The sequence below is a fragment of the Strix aluco genome, chromosome 1 (genome assembly GCF_031877795.1).
Source record: "Strix aluco isolate bStrAlu1 chromosome 1, bStrAlu1.hap1, whole genome shotgun sequence".
NCBI lineage: Eukaryota > Metazoa > Chordata > Aves > Strigiformes > Strigidae > Strix > Strix aluco.
In genome coordinates, this window is record NC_133931.1 from 7818454 (window position 1) to 7837027 (window position 18574).

An 18574-nucleotide genomic window follows, 5' to 3' on the forward strand; every position below is an offset into this window, starting at 1 on the left:
CCTTAAAAGAACAAGGAAAAACACCATTTAAATCTGCACAGTGTTCCAGCTGTGCTGCTGTCTCCAGATAGTCTGACATCACCTAGCAAAGGAAAAACATGCTGTACAGTTGTAATAGGATTAAACAGTATAAACCTGCAAGCAGAAATGTGATTAATACAGGCTGTTTCCAAGTCCTGCAATGATTATATTGCTACACTGAGAAAACTAGAATCTGTTTATTAGAAGCATTTTCAGTATGTATATATATTTTTTTTTCTGAAGTTATTTATAATTGTTGCCTTTCAGGCCTGCAGGAGATAATTTTTAAATTAACTGTGCAGTGTAATCAGTATCAGTAGACTATACAACCCTGAGATGGCAAGAATTATGATAAGCCTCACGCTAAGCTCTGGAGAGATTTGTAAATGTGCAGTTTGCACTGCCCCATTTTTATTAGCATTTTCATTATAAAGTTGTTACTGGTTAATGTTCTGTAACAAGAAAACAGCAATTATGCAGCCCTAAACACAGAACCCCACATTAAACAGAGCAGATAAAAGTAAGAAGCAGATACAGTTACTCCAGACAGATACTGTGGGGAAAAAAAATGCAGCATTTCCAGTAAAGCAATGACAACTTTTCTTAAGCATAAAACCGGTTATGGTTAAAAACAACCTCCTATGATTTCTGAGCATTAATCTTTGTATTTTCTAGTAGGACTTCCACAAATGCACAGCATCAGCTTGAGTTGTTTTTCCTTTGAAACAGCGGGGAAATAGAAGTGAGGTAAAAAATATGTGCTGAATAGCTCTGAAAATTCCTCAAACCTGTGTAGTGGTGGACTGACTTTAGCCACACAGATGATCCAACTGATGGAATAGGGATAAAGGGCAGTATTAGTCACAAGAAAGTGAAGGTAAATCCACTTTAAACACCTAATATTTTTGTTAAATGTAGTGATTTGAGTTTCTCTTTGGAAGAACCCCATGGTTTTACTCAGTTTAACTTAAATTATGTATTTTATGTATCCTAAATTATATATTTAAAATACTTTGAGAATGTTTCCTTCATGTCCTCTCCCAGAATCTATCTTCAATGGACACTGGTGAATACCTCCACAGCTGTAAATATGGCTAAGAGTTTTCCCTTAGTGGAAAAACAGTGTACAAAACCCAGGAAGAACTACTTTAATTACTTAACCTACTTCAGTCTTTGCTGTCATTAAACATGGTGCTTTTATTTTAATAATAATGAAATGTGTTCCCTCCATGGTAATACATGTTCACCCAAGTCTCTGAGTTGGAGGTGAAGGTGATGGACTCGGACTGTCTCTACAGTGTAAATTGAAAGCCAATAGTTGCACTGATTGGTTTGAAACCTGTTTAATTGACTAAAATTAAATATGGACGTTATGGATCGATGAGTGGTGATACAACTCCCATTCCCGCTCTTTTCTGTCTCCTTAGTTGTTTCGGCGCAGTTGTCTGCGGACTGGTTGAAAGGACAAATCCAGGTCACGAATAACTTTTTTCAGACATGTTTTGTATGCAGATTGTTTTGCAAATTGGATATAAAGCACTTGGCTGCGCAAAGTTTAACAGGTATAGTTAGATGGCAATAAACTTACGGGCAAGGAGGACTGAAGGGGGGAAAAAAGAGCGTGAGGAGCATCGGAACTGTTTTGTCACCAGGGAACTCTTAACACCCTGTGCTGAAGAAGTTAAGTCTGGAATTAAGTGTCTGTATCTTACATGGCTAGGCTTGTGACTGAGGAACTGCTACGTCCAACTGCAGGACTGTAAAGCCAGCATTAGAGTACGTTTTGAGGGTGTAGTGCGAAAGCTTGTTTCGGTGGCAGTGCCACTGGCTGTTAGGCTATCTGCAGGCTACTGAACCGGGTGTTGTGGTGTAACGGCGTGGGCCAAGCTCTGCCTAAAGCTCTGTAATGTCTGTAATGAGTATTATGTCCTCAAAATGACCCCAAGGGAAGTCTAGAAATATGAATTGTAGTGATGTGTGGGGAATGCAAAATACTAAAATGTATGGTACGGTACTATTGGCAAACTGGGAAATATTTTTGTAAATTTTTGTATTTTTGGTTCTAAGTATTCAGTATTGAGGAGGGGGAAACTTTTGCTCTAGCAATTGGAAAAAAACAAAAAACAAACAAACAAAATTCTGGAGGGTTTTTTTGAAATTCAGCAGTAATGAAGATACATCTCAAAGTGGGAACATGCAAAGGACAATTCCAAGTAGTAAATACTCTAATTAGCATTAACAAAGCAGTTTGAAAGAATAATTCTATCAAAGATCAGTTAGGTTAAATTAAAATCTGTTAACTACCTGAAAGGACACAACTTAGTACATCAATGTTTTATTCTTTAAATAACATTCAATAAAATACTTGTTATTCCTAGAGAAAAGAATCATAGTTCCTGATGTGCCAATCAAAAGGGGAAAAAAATTGTATAAAAGAAGTGCTGTTCATAAGACTTCCTGAATTATCTGATTTAGATCACAGCTGTCCTGCATTGCAATGCCCTTTGTCATGAAAGACGTGGGAAAAATCTTCATGTGAGTTTGTAAAGTGATCTCATCTGTATTAAGAATATACCTACCCTGTTTATTTAAAACTGCTTTTTGGTCAAACTGCTCTTCTAAAAAATATTAATTCAGAGACCACCACTGATTCCAGTGAGAATTGTGTACTTCCCAAAAAATTGTTTGCGAGCGAGAATGGTAAACTCACATGCAGTAAAGTGCATGTGTACTGTAGCATTCTTTGCATTAGTAAAGAACCCCAACACACATTTCGGGTTGATTTCCTCAATTCTACAGCAAATGTGCCAAAGTTGATTTGAAGACTTCTTAGAGCATTTAATTAGTCATATCTCTGAGTTCTGCACTTCTGTTAGAATGCTTTATGCATTCTACTTCATAAAAGGCTAGAAGGTTTTTGTATTTTAAAAGTACTACTAATAAAAATCAGTAAGGTTGGAAAGTCAAGCACTGAAAGCTAATTAAGTGTCAGAGTCAAGACTGTCAGCATATGTCTGTTTTTATCCTCTTGCTGATATTTTTTGTTGCAGATCCTTAGGTCTGTGATCACATAATTTACTGTTTTCTCTCACAGGACTACTACTTCATTTACGCAGTTAAATAGCACTTGGTGTGTGTCCTATATAGAGCTCTGCATCCTCCCTGTGGCTTAATTAATTTTGTTGTGGGTGCTTATGGGGCATTTATATTGATTTGCTGCTTCAATAGAAATGGCTTTATTTTCACAAAATGCTTGGGGAAAAAGGGAAAGTGAAGCACTGAAGGTTAGGGTAAAAAGTTTCCCTAACTTTATATGTTCAATTTAAGATATCTAGGATGAGGGTTTTTAAAAGCAATTATCATATTTAAGCACAGATTCTAACATTTTCAGCTATAGAAATACGTGATACTTTTCAAAGCACGTTGCAAGATGCCATGGTGAGCAACCAGAAAAGACACAATTAATGAACACTGTTTCTATATCATAAATGAGCTCTTTGAGAAAAATATTATCCTCCTGAAAAACCCATTCCTAACTTCCCTTTGTAAAACCTCATGTTTATTTCTCAGTATTTTCCAGCTTCTGTAACAAACGAGGCAGAGTCTTGTTTTACAGACAACCCCCTTTGCTATGTAGTCCTAATGCATATCTAGGTCAGATCTATCAACAATGCTAAATGAGTCGGAGATCCTGCTCAAATGCAGTACATGACTGAGATGCTAAAGATTCCCAGAAATAGCTTCTGCAAAACCAAATGGAAATGAAAGCTGCACAAGGCAGTACTAATTCTAATTTTTTCTTGATTTTACTACTACAACTGTGTGGGACCACTCTTATTGAACAGCTAAGCAAGGTGCACTCTGGTTTCACACCTTCACACAGTAAAGTGCTTTTCCCATTGCTTGTGAATAAAGCCAAACTGTGTAACTGGGAAAAGGAGGAGTTGGTATCTGCTGTGCCCTCAGTAAGGGCACCTACACTCTCTTCATGGATTCCAGCTCCAGAAACAGGCTGAAGCCCTATGCAGTACTTAACTGTCTCTATATGTGAACTTTGTATTCTCTAGCATTTTTCGTTAGTATTATGAGAGTTGGTTAAGGAGAAGCCAACTGATATTGGCTAGACATGGAAGCTACAACAAGGAACCACTCAGTGGACTGAAGGGAGGGAACTGGTAGCTGTATTTGAACACTTGTGCATGCAGGAGCTTATCTGCGAGTGGCCTGACAGAAGCTGGGGTGAGAGAGTTAAGTGCAGAAAGTACCTGGAAAGAGGCTTTGAGGAGAACAGGAGAGATTCCTGTGAATGAAAACTGGGACTGGGAGCTGAAAGGCAGCAAGAGGTCAGACAAGGAGATACGCAGGAGAGACAGGGAATGCACAGGTAGAGAGTGGACCTTGAATTTAGTCAGTAAGAAAACTAGGACAGAATGAGATAGATAAACGGACCAGGATCAGATTCCCTCCCAAGGTGAGGGCTGTTTTCTGCTTTGAGAGGGCACTTCCAGTCAATGCTGGTTATTCTGTCAACTGGATCAGCTGTTGTGTGGCGGCTTCTAAACTCATGCTGGTGGTGAGCTATGTGGGGTTTAATATGGATGCACGTGGTGGAATTTCTGGAAAAACTTGGGGGTATTTTTATTTAAGCTGTGGAAGTTGTGATTCAGAGTTGCAAAGACTTTGCTTTAATGTGGCTCTGTGACCTGGCCAGGCACCCCAGCAGTGATAGCTCATCTCCTTCTCTCCTGACCTCCAACAGGCAGAGCTCCCAGAACGATTTTGACTGGGCCAGACACCAAAGCTCAGAGATTCCAGCTCTAATTTTTTTTTTTTGTCTTTGGTAAAGAACAAGACTTTATTAATGTGGCCTTTTACACAGGCTTGTAATTGTGCAAAGCAGAACTGTATGCAACAACTATGTAAAAAGTAAGAAACCACTTGTCATACCGATGTTCAACCAGTGGTTCCAACTACATGAAAGATTTGGGACAAGCACTTTTCTTGGCAGGAGAGTCCACCCTACATGCTATAGTGAGGCTCGGTGACTCAAGGACCAGAGAATGTTCTTTCAATGCCAAGGTAAGGATGAGTATTACTCATGTACTAAAAAGAGCAGAATCCCTTCCTTTCATGGGTGCCTGAGCACGAATGTGCTTTCATCTTTATTGCTCCTAGTAGAAAACATTCTCCAGAAGCTGGTAGGTGCAGTAGTGAGCAGGGGTGGGAAGAGGGGCAAAAAGGGGCACTAGGAGTCCAGAAGGTGAAGAGGGCAAGTCAAGGCAGCAAGCTAAAGACAGATTCCTAAATGTTCCTTCTCATCAGGTCAGAATATCCATGCATGACTCTGCTATAATGTTGCTCTGTCATTCAGGTCAGAGGAGACAAATGAAATAATTTAGCAGAGGAGTTTGGCCATAGCCTCTGGAAATGTCTGGTTGTCTTTCCCTTCTGCTTTGTATTTGGGTCTCTGACATAAATTCTAAAGAACATGTTTCTGTACTAGCTGTCTCCTGCAAGTCATTCTGAGCAAGAGGAGTATTGGTGGGGTGAACATTGGTGGAGTACAGCTGCTCAGCCACAGTTTTTCTGCTGGGGCCCAAGACTGGCTCTGGCCAAGTCCTCCTCCTGTAGCAACTAATATAGCAAAACTCAATATAAGACTGTTTAATGCCGCAAGTAGTGTAACAGGACAGAACGTGACACCGGTTAGGAGAGGTGACTTTGTTTTACACACCAATTATTTCAGTTCCTTGCACTCACCCTGTCATACACATAAGCATCAAGGATGTTTGTTCAGGCAGTCTGGCCAGAATTACTTGTGACATGGAGGACAAGGGACACACCGAGTCCCCATCATCATGTCTCCTGGTTGTTTCTCATCTGGCAAGCTTGGTGTTTGGAGGTGTCTTGTGCTGTTTAGGAGCTGACAGTAATTTTCATCTTCTGTGCGTTCATCTTGCCCCACCCCATGAGTCATTTGCAACGCTGCTGACTTACTGTCTCGTGTCCTCTGGGTGTTTCTGCCCTCTGCTTTCCTGATCTGGGTGTCCTGAGGAGCTACACGTAGACGTGCCATAGTATCGATGACCTGCTGAGCACACACTGCTTCAGCTCCTTCTGCTCCCAACACTCACACCTCCGTTTGTAATGATCTTAACGTTTCTGTTAAACCTCCGCACTCCCACCCCTGCCAGCTCCTTGACTACAGCTTCCTGTAGGTGCTGGCGAGTTAAATAACAGGGGCACCTGCCTTCATCTGGCTACAGGGCTGTGGTTTGTTCTCAGTCTTCTCTTATATCTGATCTAAGGGCATTTGCTTCAAGGAGCCCTTGTACGCGATGGATTTTTCTGTCCAGGTCAAAAGACTCTTCCAAGAACAGAGTATGGGGTCAAACTGTGAGGCTGGCTGTTAGGATAGAGATTCTAATTACTTCAGCATCTGGCAGAGAAGGCGGGGGGAGGGGGAAGATAAGTTTTTGAGATTGGATGGTGGTTGAGAGGCTGTTTCCACCATGGCAGGAAGATCACCAAGACCGCACTGATGGAAAACAGTTTTACAGTGGAAAAGAGCAAAAATGGTCAGAAAATGCCCAAATGCCAGCAGAGGTGGCTCAGTCCCAGTGCTGTGGTGAATCGGGTTTGGGCCCTGGAGTCAGCATTTATGATGCAACCATCATATAGATATTTTCTAGGTTAAAAACTGCTTTGTTGGACAAATATATATAGGTTTTGTGGCCTTCTGCCCGTGGCTGAATTTTACTTATCACAATGAGATATATGCAGTCATGTTTAAAAAATATTTTTATAAGCTATTTCTCAGTTAATATGTATGCATTATTTCTCTTACAACGGGAAATTATTTAGGTTCATTACTGTAATTAATACTGAAATTAATTCTTGTTTTCACAATTCTTACTCTTTACACTTCACTGAGTACATCTGCAGTATGACAAAAACATAATACTACTAATGTTTACGGAGGATAATGAGATCCCTATACAGTCATTTGTACTGAAATTAACTACAGTAACAGACATTATGGAATTCAACACTAAATTCATTAATATTGAATGTGTTCAAACATTTATGATTAAAAGTGATTAAAAATCCCCTGGTATTCAGTGGTTGTTAGTGTAGAAACAAAGCAGTAAAGTAACAAAACAGAAAAGCATGAGGCTGAAGCAGGTGTTTTTGAGTATTTCAGTGGCACTAGTGCTGCATCATGGAAGCACCTGTCTTCAAGCTCCTATTAAGAAAAAAGCCTCAATAATTTAATACCCAAATTCATAACTTAGGAGCTGAATCAAAAAATTAGAGTGATTCACCAGACTGTTGCTACATGCTGATCTATGGATAACGTAAAACTTCTGAAGTGCAGTCAGGTAAGTCATGGCCTTTGGCATGAGGCTGAACACCCATGTGAAACTACATCACAAATGTTTTGTTTATGGACTTGATATGGTGGGAATTGTGTTTTCCTTCAAACTTGTCCAATTATTCTGTAGTACGAGAGACACGTTTGTAATCACTGCTGGGTAGTTCAGGTGGCTTCGCGCTCCAAGGGCTGTGTCAGTTTTTGATTGCCAGCCGGCTGAACAGGAGCCAGCAGTGTGCCCAGGTGGCCAAGAAGGCCAATGGCATCCTGGCTTGCATCAGAAATAGCGTGGCCAGCAGAGACAGGGAAGGGATCTCGCCCCTGTACTCGGCACTGGTGAGGCTGCACCTCAATGACTGTGTTCAGTTTTGGGCCCCTCACTACAAAAAGGACATTGAATTACTCAAGCGTGTCCGGAGAAGGGAAATGAAGCTGGTGCAGGGCCTGGAGCACATGTCATACGAGGAGCGGCTGAGGGAACTGGGGGTGTTTAGTCTGGAGAAGAGGAGGCTGAGGGGAGACCTCATCGCCCTCTACAGCTACCTGAAAGGAGGTTGCAGAGAGCTGGGGATGAGTCTCTTGAACCAAGTAACAAGCGATAGGACAAGAGGGAATGGCCTCAAGTTGCGCCAGGGAAGGTTTAGACTAGATATTAGGAAGTATTTCTTTACAGAACGGGTTGTTAGGCGTTGGAATGGGCTGCCCAGGGAGGTGGTGGAGTCCCCATCCCTGGAGGTGTTTAAGAGTAGGGTCGACATAGTGCTGAGGGATATGGTGTAGTTGGGAACTGTCAGTGCCAGGTTAATGGTTGGACTGGATGATCTTCACGGTCCTTTCCAACCTAGACGATTCTGTGCACTGGGCCGTCTCCTCCCCCTCGGGATGAGGCTGCTCCGGGCCCGCGCGGTGGAGAGGGCCGGGGCCTTGACCCCAGCAGGCGGAGCCCCGGCTGAACCGCGGCCCGGGCCCTGTCCCGCGAGCGCGCGCCTCAGGGGAGGGCGCGAGGCCGAGACTGCGCAGGCGCCGCCCGCGGGCCGCGGCTCGGCCTCCCCGCCCCGCCCCAGCCCCGCCCGGCCCGCGCGCTCTCTGCGCGACGTCGCCGAGGAAGAAGCCGCCGTGTCGGACGCGGCAGATTCGCCATAACCCGCCGCCCGGCCAGTCTCGCCCCCTCCGCCCCCACCCATTAAAATAATATTTTCTTTACCAAAGCGGGGGGCCCGCGGGGCCTGGGCGCGGCCCGGGGGAGCCCGGCCCGCTGGCGCGGAAGTGATTTTTGTTTTGCCCTCCCCCGCCCCCCCCGCACCCCTTTCTTTTAACCCGGGCCGGGCCGCGCCGCGCCGCTTGGCCTTCGCGCAGCTCCCCCGCTGCCGCCGCCCCTTCCCGCCGCGGTTATGGAGGCTGCGGCTGCAGGTGAGCGGGGCGGCGCGGGGCCGGCCGCAGGCGGCGGGCCGGGCAGGGCGGGGGAACGCGCACGGATCCTCTTACAGCAGGGCCGGCGCTGACGGGGGGGGGGGAGAAAAGTAGTTCCGGCGCGAGTGTGTCATCACGCTCCATCCGCACGAGAAGTAGTGCCCCCACCGGCGGGACGGCTGCTGCTCCCCCCAGCCACCGTCGCCCCTCCGCTGGCACCAAAGGCGGGGGGCGGGGGCAGCGGCTGCCGCGGGCTCTGGGGGGTGGTGGAGCCGCCGAGGCCGGGGGGCCGGGGCCGGGGCCGAGGCCGAGGTCGGAGGGCGCCCCAGGGCGGGGTGAGGGAGGGTCGCGGGCAGCCGGCTGTGTGTGGGGAGGCGCCGGGGCTGCCCCAGCGCCGTCTCCCTGCGGCGGAAGCACATGGTCCGCCGGGCCACGCAGGCCCCTCCACGCTCGGGGGGCCCCGGGTGGTGCTTGGGCGGGCGCCGGAGGGCTTGGGGAGCCCCGGGCACCCCCCGGCTGCCTGTTCCGCGGCTCCCGCTCAGGAGCATATTAGGGAACACCTGGAAAAGAGCAGCTGCCGGGCTGCCTCCTGTTTGTGTTGAACTGCTGCACATCTGGATGTAAAACACTCGTGCTTTCTTTTGACAGCTTGTGTAAATGGTTTTAACTCAAGCGCCTAAGAGTTCAGCTGCAGAAGGGAGATAACAAAGTTAGGTGCTTCCACTGCATTGTCATTTCAGTCCTTTACAGGCCTTGCATTGCTCTGATGTTCATGGGGATTACAAGTGTAAGTAAAATTACAAGGCGGTGATAGCCAAGTAGTATTGTGTACGTGCTTTCTGTATTTCACAATCCCAGTGTGTTTGTTGCAGTACAAGTTTGTGAGGTGATGTTGCGTAATTTAACGCTAGCTAATTACCCTGTATACTCAGATTTGGCTTTTGGTTGTCATTCCCTGAGATGACGTTTTAATTGATATTTAGAATCCTAAATTACCAATCCATAGCTGCCCTATGGAGTATTTACAGATAATTAATTTACAACTCAAACAGAATTTTATGCCAAAGACAACAGCGCTATCAGGAGAATAACTTGTATCTAAAAAGCAGAATATCTATCAGGTGCTGTTAAATAACTTTTAAAAGTATTTCAGGACTGCTTTATGACTGCTTTATATGGGTTGATCCAACTTTAGATGAGAAACTAAATCTCTTACTACTCCTAAGGTCGTATTTATTCAAGCATAGTTGGTCTTAATAAAAAGCGTTCTGAGGGTAGTTGAACCCAGAACTGTCACGAGTGCCCGGTGTGTTTGATACTGCAACTGCTGAACTGTATCTGACTTCAGATGCATTTCTGTTGTGTGCTTCCGAAAACCAGATTCGGAGCATTTCAGCCAGGGCATCCTGAAGTCAGTGGCTGATCGCGCGATTCGTGCTTATTCTCTGAGAGGTTCCGAGTGTTTTCGGTATCTCTGGTGCTGTGGTTACAGGACGATATTGTGCCATAGTGTATTTTAGTGGTAACTTCAGCAGTGTTGTATTTAGCCACATGAGGGCGATCTTAGAACATAAAAAAAGTCGGTTTAAGCACATCTCTTACGGCTTTTTGTTTTTAGTGATGGAAAAGCTGCCTTGCTGATACGTTTGATAAACTGATTATTCTAAACTGCTCCAAATAATTTCATTTCCTATATGTTAGAACATCCTTTTTAATCCAGTTCTGAATTTTGTGTATTTACCCAACACAAATGTGTGTCAGCAGTTGTCTTCTTTTGAAGAACTTTATGTAACTTTTTCCAGGAGCATTTCTAAAGCTGGCATGTGTAAAAGAAAAACAACAGATATGCTTTTATTTGCCTTCATTACTTTTAAATGCAAGTTTCTTTCGACAAATCTAGTAAGAGACTAGTTAAATACAATATGTTGTGAGAGTGTGAGGACATGCTTCAGACAAAAAAGAGAGATAAGAGCCTTGTGCCCCTTTCCTATTGGGGTGGCTCTTTCATCATGTGGCATGAGGCAGGCTCTGGTTTCTGGTAATAGCTTAGACAAGTCTGAAGCCAGTCAGTGTAACCTGGATACTTAGTCTTCCAGTAACTCAAGTTAACCATCTAAAATTAATCTACCAAAAGGCAGAACTCTGGCCCCTTACTAGTCTGTTTCTCTGCCTTTGTATTGGAGATAATGATGTCTTTGTGTCAAATATTTAGAGATTTTTCAGAGGTACTGTGTTATGTTAGTGAAATGTGATAGTATTTGCTAGAGTAACTGAGCTGTGTTAAAGTCTACACGGTGTAGTGCTCTTATTGTGACTTTAAAAAAGTATCTAAGAAAGTATCAATGAGCTGGATCTTAATTTTGTGCACGCCTGACACATCATGCCTTTAACAGTGACTCATGGTGGATGTCTAAATGGAGAAGTGTAAGAACAGGGCAAGCACCCAGCGGTATTTGCCCAGAATACTCTCTTAGGCCTTCTGATGGCCTTACCGAGCCCCGACTAGTGTCTTTCCACTTACTAGTTCTTGCTGGACTTTCCTTCCGAGAATATTTAACACCAAGTGGATGTGTATCCATTGTACAGTTATGTGAAGAACTCCTCCTTTCATGTTCTCTGTGTCTCACAGTGCGGCACCAGGGAGAGATCAGCTAAAACAGCAGAGAGTAGTTTCAGAGGGATCATTTGCAGGTCATCTCCTCATGAGACACATGATTTTGTAGTTCTTCATTTTACGCTTTGCCTCTTCTCCACTCCTCAGTTCCGTCCTTTCCAGGCAGAAAAATTCTAATTAATATAACTGCTGCTTGTGTGGAACTGTATTGTGTTGTTGGTTGTCCTTATTTCTGTACCTTTAAAGCATTATTATTATTATTATTATTATTATTATTTTAGTTTTTCAAGTTAGAGAAACAATATCCAGAGATATAAGCCCAATAAGGACTTTTGCAGCAGTAATCTTCCTTTCTGTTTTTTATAGGTCTACATATTATACATGTTATAGGACCATCTGTTTTATAGGACTATCTATTATAACTGTAAGGTGGTTTTTTTTTTTTAATAGTGCAGTTCTTAGCTTTGTTTTGAGGCTGTCTTTAAAGTGTTTGCCGTAATTGAGAGATCTTTCATAGAAAACCTCTCCAGACCCTTATAGAGTACAGCAAATTGAAAAGCTTGTTTTGCTATGGGCTTGCCTTCTTTGAAGAGTCTTTTCATACACGGATTACTTTTTACCACACAGGCTCTCAGGCAGGCCTGTTACTGTTGTGATGTTTTTTAAAAATTGCTGCATTCTACTTTCTATTTTTCAAGTTAATAAAATCCTTATTGACCTGCCTTACTGTGTTTTTGCATATAACTTGACACTATTTACAATCTTTTTTTGTTCTCCTCCTTTGACAAAACTTTAACTTTTATAAAGATGTTTTCTTCTACTAAAGCTTCCTTTCACTGCTATTTAGCTGTGCTAGATTTTTTTTCTTCCCTTTTCTAAAATCTTCTTTGATGATTAGCATCAAATATGATGCTTTTAAATAGCCTTCATGCTGCTTTCAAGGATTTAACTCTTCTTGGAATCTTTTTAGTCCTTTTTGTGGTTTGTTTTTGTTTTGTTAAAGATGCTTTTTATCTTTATATAGTTCACATTGTTGAAGTTAAACACAAACATTTGCCTCTTTATCACTCTTTTAAAGGATTTCTAAGTACTTCTTTGATCAGGGTTACAGAGTAACTCTCAAGTAGTGTGACTTTGAAGGGGGTCCTGTGTTTTACTTCTGATAAAGTCACGAACTGTTTCTCCTCGCGTGGTTTCCCTGACTGCTTGCTGGCTGAAGCAGTCGTTAATGGTGTCTAAACATTTAATCTTGGCTTCCTGTCCTGGCCTGACAGTTGGAGCCTGCAATATTTTGTTGTTTCTGTCTATGTAACCTCTTTTATCCCCTTCAGTGAGTCACAGTCATTCTTACCAGTGTGGTCAGACTGTTGCTCATATAGTCCTAACACTGTGCTTTTTGGTACAATGCGAGTATTTTATTCCTTAGAGATTCTGTTACTTGTTAAAATAGCCTGTTAATCAGATTTGACCCTAAGCTGCTTCTGACAGATGGCATTGCTTCACAAACAACACATCCTACTTTCTGTCCTCAATATTTTGATGTAGTGGTGTTCCACTGGCATCACAACAGTGTTTTTCAGAAACTCGTTTGAATGCGTGTCTGCCAATAATCCTTGTCTACAGCTAGGCATTCTGATTTTGACACCTTATTAGGCTTCTTACATTATTGTGGTAGCATGTAGATTTATCTTTTTATAAAGCAACTAGGAAGAAATGGAAGAGAGACCCAACAATTTGTTTCAACTGTTCTTTGTTCCCTGTTGACAGTGTCATCCTTCATTTGAAAATAGTCTTCATGATTTTACTACTGCAAGGTGAATCACCTTGATCTTTTGCACTTCTCACCTACCCTTCAGCCTTTAATTTAAGAACATTTTCACAATCTCTTAAATTTAGGTTTGAATGAAGCCTGGTGCTCCTCTGTATTTTTTCTCAATTTGTAATGTTCCCTTAGGTATATACAAAACTATCAACTTAGTTTTCTGTTCACAACAGCACCATCATGCATTCATGTCCCGATCGCTTCAACTAGTGCTTTCTTTTTTTTCTGCTGTTTTCTCTGTCCTAGTATATTTGTATTGTATAGATTTTTAAATAGTTTATTTCTTAATCAGAAACATTCACAAACTTCAGTGTAATTTAGTCTTATGTACTGTGTACCTCTCTGTAATCTCTGAGAATCTCTATAGGTGTATTTTACCTTGTAAACTAAACTTGTGGCCTTGTTAGAAAACATGTTTAGTGTATATAATTAGGTTTTCCATAAAACCATATTAAGCTGCGTTGATTTTAGTATCATGCTTTAGTTTTTGCAGGAATGCATCCTGTATCAACGTCTATAACTTTTTTCCTTAATGTTAAAATAAAAAATGTTTGTGGCATTTAACTAATGATAATTAAATTGTCCTAATTTTTGTTACCAGCTGAAAATGAGAACAGACATGGTCAGGTGCTGCTCTTCTGTGACGGAATGTATTCTGTATTGTGGGTTTTGTCTCAGTGGTCATCCTGTGCTGGTGAATTAAAAACTAGTTGCTTGCTGTTCAGAATAGTTCAAATCCAGATTAAGCTAGCCCTAAAATAGCTTTCTATTCTCTCTCGCCTGCTGCTTTTAGTACAGTTAATTTGTTAGTTTTGGACATGGGATTCTTGTGATGCTGCTGTTCTAATAGTAGCAAGTAGTGGCAGGTTTTTTTTCCTTAATGCTTAGTGAGGATAATGCTTTTGATTTGGAGATATGCCATAATCCTGCATAGTAGTTTCTTGATGAATCAAATTAGAGAAAGTAGCAGGAAACAAGTATTAATTTATTTATTTATTTTACTTTATCAAGTGAAGAGAAATAAAGTTAGTTTATACCAGCGTCTTTATTAAAATGATAGCTAACATGGTGTAAGGTTGAGGAAGAGGTTTAAGGCATAAATCTATGGCTAAATATAGCCTTCTGAGGTTAAAGTATATGTTAATCAAAACTTATATTCATTTAAAGATCCTCTTTTGTAAAATAGAAAAATGCAATTGACAGTTATTTACATTTTAATGAAATTATGAAATAGTACTCATTACCTGAAGATACTAAAAACACATAATCATGTATTTCACAGTATTTAAAAAAATATTTTGATTTTTTTTAAACAGATTAAAGTAGATTTTAAGTAAAAAACACAGCAACAAAAAAGTGTCCCTCTAGTGAAGCAATAAAAGTCAGAGATGCATTATAACATGTTTTTGAAAATTTCATATTTTTGAAATAGCATTGAAAATAAAAACAATATAACATGCACAGAAGAGTAAGATTTGATGTCTAAGAAAAATATTTTTAACGTATTTGACATTAGTGTTGGATATCATAATTCACTGTGCTGTACGTGCCAATTCTTTGATGTTCACTTCAAACCATTTTTTAACTGAGAAATAATGCTGCTTGTATGAAACACAAATTATTGACTTTTTACATGTTGCTTTCATATTAACTTATCTCACAATTTCAGTACTTCTACCTAAAGAAGCTACCAAGGAAAAGTTTTGTATATTGTTCTTAGACACTTTCATGCTCAGCATTTGTGTATGAAGAGTTCTTTAATAAAAACAATAGTTTTATTGAAGAATTGGGCCCACTTTTAATTGCACTTGAGATTTGAACAGAAACCCTTGTATTTTCTCAGTAATGCTCATGCTAGTGTGTTATTATCATGTTTGGTATTATAATGGAAAATGTAACTCCATTGAATAAAGACAGCTTGTAGTTAATAGAGCTGTGATCTAATAATTGCAGATTTGAAGATAACAGTGCAGTGGGAGAGCAGTGGCAAGACAGTGGGGAAGTCAGGCACTGAAGTAAGATAAATAACTTTTTATAAGCTTGTTGTGCAGCAATGCAGTGCTCTGCTTTGCTGGTAGATGAAACTACAATCTGTTTCTGATTGCATTGTAAACATTTGTGTTAGCTAGTTGTAGACATTGTTAAGGTGTTAGATACTGGGAGCTTTTATAAGAATAAGTATTTACTTTAGGAATACTTTGAAGTTAGTTCTGGATTTTAGGTAGTTACCTCTGAATGTAGTCCCATGCTGAAATATATTCAGGTAGAACTGTAGGATTTGCTTTTCCTTGGTCCACAAACATAGCTGTTTTTATAGGTTTGAGCTAGGAGATTTGAGAGTAACACCTCAAGGAAATAAAACTTGTTGGTGAAAGATCAGAAACAACATTGTGGGGGATATCCTGGGGGAGTCCCTGTCACAGGCTCATGGACACGGCTGCTGCTTTACCACTTGCAGATCCAGCCAGCGGCAAAGCTGAGTACGTACCCCAGAGACACACCACACGCACGAGACACCAAATGGGAGGCACTGCCTTCGACAGCACGTACGTCCAGGGCTCACATGAAGTGTAAGGAGAGACAGCCAAGTCCTCTTCGGCTGGTGGAGGCTGACATTCACTAGTGACAAAACACACAGAGCCCTCTCTAGATTCACAAGCACACGCACATTCACAGATCTCCCAGGTACTGTCATGGCCCCTCTGTCCTTCTGATATGACACCCACACACCAGGTCTGGGGAAGATGCAGACACTTGTGTCCCCCCACCCAGCAGCTGGCCCCAGGCACACAAGCCTGGTCCCACTCCAGCTGCTGGTGCTGAGCCCCTTACTCCACTCATCCCAGTCCCCCCAGTAGCTGTGCCTGGGACGCACAGTGGTCCCATCCCAGTGGCTGGAGGTGAGGATGGTAAATGGGGGTTGTGGTCAGCTCATAACACTTGTGACTCTGCTGCTCCTTCCTCCTCATGCTCTTCCCCTGCTCCAGCATGGGGTCCCTGCCATGAGAGACAGTTCTTCACAAACTACTCCAGTGTGGGTCCTTTCCACGGGGTACAGTCCTTTGGGAACAGACTGCTCCAGCGTGGATCCCCCACAGGGCCACAGGTCATGCCAGAAAACCTGCTCCAGTGTGGGCTTCCCTCTGTGGGCTGCAGCTCCTGCGAGGAGCCTGCTTCTGCGTAGGCTCCTCTCTAAGTGTTCCAGCTTCACTCAGGGCACAACCCCCTGCTCTGGCGTGGGGTCCCCCACGGGCTGCAGGTGGAGATCTGCTCTACCATGGACCTCCATGGGTGCAGGGCACAGCTGCCTCACCATGGGCTGCACCACAGGCTGCAGGGGAATCTCTGCTCCAGCGCCTGGAGCACCTCCTCCCCCTCCTTCTTCACTGACCTTGGTGTCTGCAGAGTTGTTCCGCTCACATTTTTCTCACTCCTCCTATCAGCTGTGCAACGGTTTTTACTCTTTCTTAAATATGTTACCACAGAGACACCACCAGCGTCACTGATGGACTGATTCGGGCAGCGGTGGGTCCGTCTCTGCCTGACATGGGGGCAGCTCCTGGTGTCATCTCACAGAAGCCACCTCTGCAGCCTCCCCTCTGCTACCAAAACCTTGCCATTTAAAACAGATACACATAGTCCTACAGATGCTCCTTAAGTGTCCCAAATCTTCCTGTTCCTTTGGTTTCTCTTGTCTTACCAGTTACAGAGTCCAGGTAGCCTTCTCCAAAGCTGTGCCTGTAATTTCTTGGTGTCCCGTCAATTAGTAACTGGAGACTTTTGGTCCTTGACATTGTCTGTTACTTCTTGTCTGCCAGGTTTGTGGCTCTGTGTATTCTTGTTCATAATTTATCCTGTTAATTTACTGACCTCCTTTGCATTGAGAGGGTCCTTGATCAGATAGCCTTAATGAAGCACTCTCACCTTCCACATACCCTTATAAATGATGAAAAAGACTAAAATCTCTTTTAAGTAGTTCATGTTTCTCACCTCATTCTTGGCTCATTACATGCTGTTTCCTGGCTGTACCCTTGGATGCACAACAAAAGGACTTTCATATAGTTATTTTTAAGAGCTTTCATACAGAGAACATTAAAAAAACAAAACAAAATCTTCACCTAATTGAATTTGCAACAAGTTCTGTGTGCTATGACATGACTTACTTCAGAGTTGGAAAACCTGAGTGGTGAAGAGTAAGTGGGCCTGTGGACCTGCGCATCAGGTGAAGTGACTGAGCAGCCAGGCTGCTGTGTGCTCCCTGCTGCACCGCTCCCTGTTAGCTCTGGCTGAGCTGCTGGTGAGCTGGAGCAGGGACTTAAGTGACCCGCCACAAATTGGAAATGCAGCCAAACACTGGAGAAGGAGCCAGCGCTGGGAAAGTAGGAGAAGGAGAATAGACTCAAGGATGTGATCCTGAGCTGAAGGCATGTGTTTGTGTTTCTAATAATTCTAGCAGGTTTTGTAAAGAAACTAACACTATCACAAGGCCTTTCTTTGCAAATGTTGATGTGCTTGTAGATAGGAAGATAGAAGCAAAAGGGAGTTCGTGTGAGGAACCAAGTCTGTGGCTAAGTACATGGAGATCATCTAGCTGTTTTGCTGGGGTAGAAGATGGCAAATCAGTGGTTTAAATCGTGTCTTTATGGGGAGAAGTACTGCTGGAGAAGAGACATGATGGTTTCTCTGTGGTGTAACTGGGTGTTAACCCTGGAAATAAAGATACAGGTGGGTTTTTTTTAACTTAATCTGATTTAAGAATACTGAATCTTCTGGCAGGATTCAGTAAAACAGTGACTGGTAGCTGAATGGTATAATATGCCCACTGAAGACTGTGGTAGCTTTGGGTCTGACCTGTCTAAATCTTGCAAAAGCTGGAAGCTATGTTTACCTTTAAAGTTTTAAGCTAAGAATGAGCACTGTTGGATTCCAACCAGGCCTCAACGGAGAGGGGCAAAGTTCTTGTAGCTGCAAGAAAAAGAGAGGTTGGAAACAGAAGCACAAGTTAACATGGGTAGTTATGTTGAAAGCTTGGAAGTGTGTAGCAAGGAACAGGGAGAGAGAAGAGAGAGTCTGATAGAGAGCATGGGGTAAGAGATGCAGGAGACAGAAGAGGAAGGGTTAAAAACGCATGATAGGAAATGGGGAAAAAAATAGATAAGTTATACTAGTGTTTGTTTCCAATTAAGAGATAAAGGAGTCACTAAACTGAGAATAAAGATTATATTACAAATGCTGAGATGGGAGGAAATATTTTAGATTTAATATACTCTATTTCATTTTCACTATTAACATTACTAATTGTCTGTAATACAATCACAAATACCTAATTGTC

At 42.5% G+C, this 18574-nt stretch overlaps 1 protein-coding gene across 9 annotated transcripts in view; it reads left to right on the top strand.

Moving 5' to 3' along the window:
• Positions 1-18574, top strand: part of ZFAT (zinc finger and AT-hook domain containing) — a 151172-nt gene that overhangs the window by 44311 nt on the left and 88287 nt on the right. For 3 of the 9 annotated variants that reach the window (XM_074834403.1, XM_074834632.1, XM_074834768.1), the window contains exon 1: positions 8531-8806. The exons of 2 other annotated variants lie outside the window; for them this stretch is intronic. In XM_074834403.1, coding sequence (XP_074690504.1) covers positions 8788-8806 — 19 coding nt within the window. In that variant the 5' untranslated portion in view covers positions 8531-8787. Of the gene's footprint in view, positions 1-8528; positions 8807-9120; positions 9594-18574 lie in introns of those variants that run through there. 4 more of the 9 variants (XM_074834684.1, XM_074834935.1, XM_074834856.1 and 1 more) reach the window with 3 other exon arrangements.